The 8,717-nt window shown below is 29.1% G+C and overlaps 1 protein-coding gene across 6 annotated transcripts; it reads right to left on the bottom strand.

Annotated features, from left to right (window-relative positions):
- Nucleotides 4,343–8,628, bottom strand: LOC107627001 (nascent polypeptide-associated complex subunit beta-like). 6 transcript variants are annotated; one of them, XR_002357203.1, is made up of 5 exons: nucleotides 8,305–8,628; nucleotides 6,039–6,165; nucleotides 5,706–5,754; nucleotides 4,970–5,435; nucleotides 4,343–4,705 (listed from the first exon to the last, which is right to left on the bottom strand). XR_002357203.1 is itself a non-coding variant. In XM_021115649.1 (5 exons), the coding sequence occupies exons 1-4, from the start codon at nucleotides 8,370–8,372 to the stop codon at nucleotides 5,368–5,370; spliced, it is 312 nt and encodes a 103-aa protein (XP_020971308.1). In that variant the 5' UTR covers nucleotides 8,373–8,628; the 3' UTR covers nucleotides 4,343–5,029; nucleotides 5,341–5,367. The 6 variants fall into 6 exon arrangements, 4 of the variants coding, with proteins under 4 accessions (XP_020971308.1, XP_020971310.1, XP_020971309.1 ...); XR_002357202.1 differs by having other exon boundaries at nucleotides 4,343–4,702; XM_021115649.1 differs by having other exon boundaries at nucleotides 4,343–5,029; nucleotides 5,341–5,435.

Genomic DNA, 8,717 nt, shown 5'->3' with positions numbered 1-8,717 from the left:
ATGTATAAGATACGCATAAGAAATTACTTTAATTAATAATTAATCATATTTACTGCAATAATCATTAACATATAAATTATATCTTGTTAGTAATAACATTGACTACTAATTTAACTCTGAATCACTAGATAGTTCTGATTTGATATACATTGTGATCATTATAAATCCGTCCAAAATCTAATAAACCAATTTTTATTGACATACGGGTAAATAATGCAATCATGAATATTTGTAAATAAAAAATAAATAAAAATTACAAAACACTAAAAGAAAAAATAAAAAAAAATTGAAAAAATTCTTTCGACAAATTAACAGTGATGCTCGCCAAATTTATCTTCCTTTAATGTTGAAAAGAACTAAATAGTAACGTCCGTCGTACATTTTCAGTCGCACCAATAATGAATATTATATGTTGGCACATGATTCTCTACAACAAATTCTTTTGTGGAGCTCTTTGAAATTGATCTCATATCACAATCTTCATGTCTGTTACCGTCACTATCATCATCTTCAATGTTTCTAGTTATGCAAAGATTCACATCAAATAGATGGCCAGATTTTTACGTTACATTTGGCCATTTTTTATAATTTCTTTTGCGATATATAAGAAATAATTTGATCTAATAGTTCAGCGAATAAGAACATAGAAGAAAAGGTTTCTTATAAGTTAATTCGGGTATAATTTTGTGAAAATAAATTAAGTAAAAAAAGAATAACATGAGAGATTAAGGATAAATAAATTAGTGAAAAAAATATTTTTATTAGTAATAAATAAACAATTCAAGAAACTAAAGATGAAAAATAGAGGTAGATAATAAATATTTAAATTTTTATTAATGTCACAAAAGGATAAATGAATTCTTTTAATAGACAAAAGTTAAGTAGGACTCGATATCTTTAGTGACCAGAATGCTAATTTTATAAATCTTTTTGTCTGAAGTTAACAAATAAAATGAAAAAATGAGAAGAATTAGAGAAGAGAAATGATGGGTATAATCTCTCAAATTTCAGAAAAAAAAAATTTTTAGAAAAAGTAGGTTGATGTCTTTTTATAATTTCAAGTCATTTTAAAGAGGAAGTACATTATCCAATGATTACAATGTCATATTCAGCCTATTTTTTTATCTCAAGGCTTATTACTAATTTGACAGAAAATACTTTTGGATCTTTCTATCATTTCAAGTCCCTTTAACTAAAAATTAGTGTAAGGAGAGAGTTGATATCCATAAATTAAGTTAGTTCTAACACTGTTCAGATGTTCGTGATAAAAAAGTGTCTGAATAAAAAGATACTCATGACATATGACATTAATAAAGAAACATCTAATTTGGTATATTTCTAATTAAATATTATTTTTTAAATTTCAAATCCAACCAATCAATTTTTATCAATTTAATTTTCACTAAAAGAGATGTTTAATTCTCAAAATATTCTTTTTGGGTTTTATCATTTTGGTCCAACATCTCTAAAAAAAACTTTATTTCTTTTTTTTATCATCTTTTGCTCTATATTAAAATTATTCACATACAATAAAATATCACTTTAGTGTAAAATCACAAGTATTTGAATTTTTCTCTTTTATCATCAGTGATAGATTTCAAGTAACTAGGCACCTTATACCAAGAAATCAAGAAGGTTTGGTTCATCGTAGAGGAAGAAAAAAAAAAGAAAATTCATCGTTAATATGTGGTTTAAATGTCAAAATGATTAATAATATATATCAATTAAATAATAATATAAATAAAAATTTTAATTTATTATTTCACAATATAATTTTAATAGAAAAAATAGTTTTGCTAAAGAGAAAAAGTATAAACTTATAATTTAAAGACTACAAAAAGTGATCTTTGTAAAAACCAACTTGGGTTGGTCGAGTGGTCAGCTTACTCGTCCCTTTAAGTAAGTAGTATTGGGGTTTAAAATCTGGATTAGTTCTTGTCCTATCGGGTTAGGGGATACCGTAGATAATCAAAACAAAAAAAAAAAGTGATATTTGTAATAAAATGTCATAGAAGCTATTCTATTGTATAATAACTTAAGAAATAGAAACACACAAAAGAAACTAGAAAGAGCAAGGTATTTAATATTAGTCAATTTTAAAATAATTTAGCACCAAATTTTTAGGCATCATAATAAACATTTTTAATATTTAAGACGATCAATCAAAATAATTTAATTTAAAACTTATCTTTCTAATTAGTATTTTTTTTATTAAAAGTTGAATTTTTTTTTTACCAAAAATAAGAAAATTCGAATTCGCAATTTCCTAGATGAGCATGAGAAGGCTATATCATTTGAGGTATAACTCATTAGTTTATTAAAAGTTGGATTAATAAGATTGAACATTGTAAATCCATAAAAATCGGTTTTTTATTGACATATTAACAAAAATAATGCTTCAATCTACAAAAGTAATGTTTAAAAAAAAAAAGAGCAAAAAAGAAAAAAAAAAACAGAGCACTGGGAAAATATGATAAAACTAAAAAGAAGTTAGAAAATCGATTCATATGCGATGCATGCATCAGCATCTTGACTCTGCTGCTGGCTCCAATAATCGCTATCTTGATCATCAAGAATGTCTATGGTGACAGTAAGGTTCACACGAATCCGCCACACTGTATAGTTATCCCAATCGAATTCGGACTTGTCGACGATCCCCCTTGCGAACTGGCATAGATCAGGAAGTAATCGGTCTAATACGATTCTTGGTACGGCAGTTTCGTAAAAGGTTTCTAGCAACTTGGATTTGTCGCTGTGATCGAGATAACTGTGCATCCAGTTCAAAGGAACCAACAAGGTCCTGATGCCAGTAATCGGATTGCACGAAGTAAAACAGTACTCATCATCAGGCAGATAGGTTTCGTATTCGGTGATTTTGGTGGGGTTCAGAGATTGAAAGGTACAGCAAAATGTGATGTGGAAGCTATCAAAAAGTGTTTCCTCTGGTGTCTTTATAGGCGTTTTCAATGGCTCTGCATAGTTGTCGATGAATTCCTTCCAATACTCGCACTTCACAGTCAACGAAGCAGGACGCTTATTAACGAATGAACTCATCATTAGGTTAGCAATGGGTCTCAAGAAACTGCTTCTGATCTTTAATATTTTGTTTACTCTGCGTCTTTCAGTCTTTGGCTATGCCTATGATATATATATATATAGGCTACAACTGTGTATTCTCGTCGATATCATATTTAAATTGAAATTTGATTGATTTCTAAATAAAATCTTAAGTTTGATATTTAAGTTGTTATTAAAGATATGATTTCGTTTTAGCGTTTTCATGAAAATTAGTTGTTTTGGCTTTGAAAATTTGTTTACTGAATCAATTTTTATTATTTAAGCGTACTTTTAAAGATTTTAAGATTAATAGGACAAATCTTTTAAAAAAAATAAGATTAGATACAAAATATATTTAAGTTACATAATTTTTATGTCAAGTGGTTCAATAATTTTTCCTTTCTTGACAGTTTTTTTTTTGGCTAATTTTTTTTATTGTACATTTCCAATAAAAAAAGATAAAAGTTTAGTTTCCATCTTTTTATGCTATACATTATAGTGAAAATAAAGCTTAAATGTGAAAAAAAAATAAAAATTTTAATAATTTCTTTAAAAAATAAAGATTAAATAATTTATTTAAAAGTATTTTATTAATAAGTATTTTAAACTTTATCTCTTTTTAATCTCAAATAATAAAAAATAAGAACATCTATCAATTTATACTAATATTAAATTACAAAAAAAAGAGTATATAAGGTGAACCTAATAAAATTTAGATGATAAAAGATAAAGAATTAATACTTTGACAAAAACAAAAACAAAGTTTCTTTGCATCTTGATGAGTATGGGTTGAGTGCGTTTTGGATACATTTAGATAGGTATTTAACAAAAACAAAGCTTTGTTTTACACAAAAATACGTTTTAATTTGAATATGTATTTAGTATGTGTTATCCACACAATTATCAGCCATGACAACCAGTGTTTCTTCTTCTTCACCACATTTCTCAGTTTCTCACCTCCATCTCTTTCAAGTTCACGAACCTTAATTCTAGCCTTCTAAGCTTTCAATGGTATTATTATGATGTTGCTGACTTATCTTTTTCGTTACTCTTTTTTTTTTTTTCATTAAACATGATTACTCCATTTATGATGATTGAACATTGTAAATAAATCCATACAAATCAAACTTTTATCGACATATACCACAAAAATAATACTACAATCTAAAAACTCAATGTTTAAAAATAAGGATAGTTTTTGCAGTGAAAATACAAAAGAGACGTGCAATCATTTTAATTATCAAATAAATTTGTACACAATAAAATTCATAAAAGAGATAAAATCTTATTAACCAATAAAGTTTTAATTAAAATAGATATTAAAAAGTTCAACTAGCATTTCAAATACATATATTCATGTTTGCCAATGAATCTCATAATAATTTGCTGAAGATTATTATTACAATGCTTTTCAGGCTTTTCCCTGTCTCTGAAAATGAGGATGGAGATGAACCAAAAATAGGATGTTACTAAAGGAAAAGATCCTAGCTTGGTTGAAAGCTCATCAGAACCAAAAACAGAGGATGCTTTCCACTTTTGAAGCTCACTTCATTTGTATGCTAAAGAAGATGATTGGGGTTCTTTTCACTCTTTCTCTGACCCTAGAACTAGAAACAGAGAATGTGCTGAAGGAAAAGATCTTAGCCTGCTATCAACCCAAAGCTACATTAATGACATTCCTTTTTCCAGTGTAAACCGTTACTCAAAATTTTGCAATTTGCATCCATATATTTCTGTTTAGCTTTGGAAGGGAATAAAATACTGCTAGAAATCAACTATCAACTATAAAATATTCCCTAATAAAATCATACTTGCATTCCTTCTCCCATTAAAAAAATAATGAACTTCCCCAGACAACTGCAAATAGAATAATTAAGTCTAAAGTCCTAAAGTTTGATATATTTGCAATTACCACACATCTTTTGCAGCTCAGCCTGAAATTGGAATTGTAAAATATAATTGCAAGCACCGACTGAAATGAAGAGGAGCAAATACCAAAAAGTACTATTACTGCATTGATCATTATCGAAATTAAATGAAAAGAAAGCAGAAAATAGTACTAAAGGAAAGAAAAGTTTGATCTATATCTGGTACATGAATAACATTATACTTTTTCTTTAATTTTCAAATAAACGGAAATGACAATTTATTCACACTAAGTCCTTGTCTCGGTGATTAAAGTGGTGGTTTAGCTGGACATGTTATTGGACAAAATATAATTCAATTAATTACTGCAGTCAATTAGTATTAAAAAAGAAATGAATGGAATAAATTAGTATTTACCCCATTGACAATAACCATGATGCCATATCAACTATCAAGAGCCTGCTTCTGAAACTGTTCCGCTAGCTTCTTTAGGTTTTCCAAGTTATCTGTTCCTGTATATTAGTGACCAAAATGTTCAGTATGGAGTAGGGAAGCAGGGAAAAATTAAAAAGACAAAAATGTGAAAGAAAAATAAAAAATTGAAGTGCATAATACCTAATTGGTGGATAATGTTAGGGAGTATATCCTGCAACCCTGTAAAAGGAAGGACTACGTATCAATAATAAATCAGTTAAAAATAAAGAGTAACTTAAAGTAAAAAGACGAAAAAATTAAAAAGACAAAAATGTGAAAGAAAAATAAAAAATTGAAGTGCATAATACCGAATTGGTGGATAATATTAGGGAGTATATCCTGCAACCCTGTAAAAGGAAGGACTACGTATCAATAATAAATCAGTTAAAAATAAAGAGTAACTTAAAGTATAGCAGAGCAATAAACTGTTTAAATGATAAAATACATATAACAAATGTTATTTTTTCTATGTGATACACAGAACAATGAGCAACATATGGTATTCAATTTCATGTCTTTGATGCCATTAAGGACTAACTTATAACATGCGCAAGAGCAACAAGTTAATAGCTGACCTTTTCATTATGGCACATGTATAAATAATTTGAAAATACTTTATAATTTAATACAAAGCTCATTTTGACAACAACGTCATCCTTGAAGATGTTAACTTCCTCGATGGCAGGGATGGCGTTGACGCCTATTCTCTTGAGGGTGCTCTGAAGCCTTTTGTCGTCTGTGGTGATTGTCTTGTGGGCGGCCTTCTTTCTAAAACATACAAAGGAAATGCAAAAACATAAAAAAAAAGAAGGAAATAAAAAAATAAGTGAAACCAAAATGGAAAGCCAAAACAACACTAGAGGGCAGAGACAAAAAGAGGGAAATAGAAGCAGAGAGTTCATTTTTCCTTGACTAAAAAAGAAAGAAAAGAAAAGAAAAAGCATGTAGAGCATAACAATAATGGCTTAAACCACAAACTACTGAAACTATTGAAAAAACAATGTGAACTACTGCAACAATCTACAGAAAAAAACAAATAAAGTGCAGAATACTAATAACTAATAAGAGCGTTTGGGAAGTAGCAGAAGCTTTTTTTTTTTTTGAATTATAAAAAGTCATAATATCCGTGTTTGACACCATTTTAAAGAAAAGCTTTTAACTTCCTGAAAAGTTAATTCACAGCTTTTTGAAGAAGTAAAAATATATGACCTTTCTTTTTTTCTCGATAAGTCATTCTATCACTTCTGTAAAAAAATGATTTCAAACAAAAAAGATCTACTTTCATTTTTGGCTCTGTGAAAAATTTTTCCTGTTTCTGAAAATACGCAAGGTTCTATCTACTAGAAGCACTGGCCACTGGCCTTCCATTGTCATTTTCACATAATGATTCATCTGCTAGAAGTATTGATGCTGGAAGTATTGACCCTCCACCACCATTATTTTTATAATTAGTTATAACAAGTTCGTAACCCCAATAAAGGAGGAAGGAGTTCAAATAAGAGTAAAAAAAATAAAAAACAGCAACAAAATATACATTGACACACATTTCACATTTATTTTTTATTTTCACCTACCATATTATACACAATAAAACAGCAAATACTAACTACACAATAATTTCTTTGACATTGCCATCAACATTATCGTGAATTAGAATTTTAATATCCATTCTCTTGTGTAAAAAAAATTGTATTTTTTGAGTTATTTATCCAAATGCTACAACTTTAAAATAAGTACTTCTATAATTAAAAATCAAAACACAAAATAACTTATTTATAAGTTGCTATTAATAAAAGTCCTTCTACTTGGCTGTTTCCACTTTCCACTTAAGAACAAAACCTATACTCTTTGACTATAGCAGTAGAATTAACAAATATATGTACATTATTCTGTGATAGCAATTGAATAGTGACTCTTCAATACACTAAGAATGCAACAAAGCTATTGAAATATCACATTAGGAGTAATTAAAAGATTCTAATTCCTAAAAAACAAACAAACAAACACATGGAGAGCTACATCACTAAACATTTGTGAATAAGAGACAAGCAAAGCTAAGAGGGAAGACAAAAAGGAAATAAGAGACACAGAAACAGACCAAAGTGTTGCTAGATCAGTTGAAGCATAGTTGTAAGCACCATCACTCTTCACAACAATCAGTGGAATTTTACATCCTTAACTTATATCACATGAGCACCCTCATTATCTTCAATCATTCCTTTTTTATTCAATTCCTCCAAAATCCAGGGATATATGGATTATAGAACCTCTCTCCCTGTCACCAAATATATCACCATTGCTACACTGTGCAGTAAATACCAAATATATCACCATTGCTGCAGTAAATAGTGGCATAATGACATCACAAGGCTATCCTTTCTCCTTGTTTAAAAAGGAGAACAAAGCAAGGCATAATTCAACATCCTCTAAGAAAGTAAAGACACAATAAAATGCAGTTTCATCAAATGCAGTTTCATCTATTGGTTTTTGCCAAAGACTAAAGATCTAAGATGAGCATATTCATAATTAAACAACGGGGTATGTAAGCACTTTTCCATACACGTCAAAATATAGGGGAAAAACACAATTAGTGAAAAGAGAAAAAAGCGTAGTGACATATAGGAAGCGCAGATAAATCAAAATTTCAAATGCTGTTTCTTCTATTGAACAAGTATCACTATCTGGTCCAATATATTTTTTCTTTATATTTTAGTTAAAAAACCATGTATATACTGAAAAAAAATCCCTCAAACTAATTGACTACAACTACTACTGTACTCCAGCATAAGTAGCTACTTTATAATTTAGTGTGATTTACTTAGAACACTGGAACAGAGTTTTGTTATTTGAACAATTCAACCAAATCAAATCACTAGTATGTAAAATCTGAGAGAATTTTTGTCATACCTGAGAGATATATACAAGCCTTCCAGGACGACGGCGGAGGAAGAGAAGCATGAGTACCGTTCTACCATGCTTACCACAATTTTGGTGGGTTTTGTAGAGCTCCACGTAGTAATCGCGTGACGACAAGCAGTACGGTGATCGGAATTCCGAATTGAAAGATAACTGAGATTGAATATGGGGTGAGAGTTTGGTTTCTACCTCTCTTCTTCCCCCTTGGGTGTTTCAGGGTGTTTCAGCGTGTTTCACAGTGAAGGAGGGAAGAAATGGTTGATGCCGAAGCCATTAGGTTGGGGTGAGTAAGGTCGGGTTTAAATTTGGTCCAATCGGTTTTAGAATAACTTTTTTATAATTAGGGTCGAAATTCGTATTTTTAATTTTTTTTATATTAAATTAATAAAATTTAATTTTTTAAT

Source organism: Arachis ipaensis, chromosome B02 (assembly GCF_000816755.2).
Source record: "Arachis ipaensis cultivar K30076 chromosome B02, Araip1.1, whole genome shotgun sequence".
NCBI classification, from domain to species: domain Eukaryota; kingdom Viridiplantae; phylum Streptophyta; class Magnoliopsida; order Fabales; family Fabaceae; genus Arachis; species Arachis ipaensis.
Note: the sequence above shows the minus strand (reverse complement) of the source record. Positions and strands in the feature narration are given on the sequence as shown.

Excerpts from the sequence above, each read along its gene's own strand:
- LOC107627001 (XM_021115648.1), bottom strand. The coding sequence starts at position 8,372 with ATGGTAGAACGGTACTCATGCTTCTCTTCCTCCGCCGTCGTCCTGGAA. Across the intron at positions 6,166-8,304 it reads GGCTTGTATATATCTCTCAG|AAAGAAGGCCGCCCACAAGA; the intron begins GTATGACAAAAA and ends TGTATGTTTTAG. Across the intron at positions 5,436-5,705 it reads TAATATTATCCACCAATTCG|GAACAGATAACTTGGAAAAC; the intron begins GTATTATGCACT and ends ACTAATATACAG.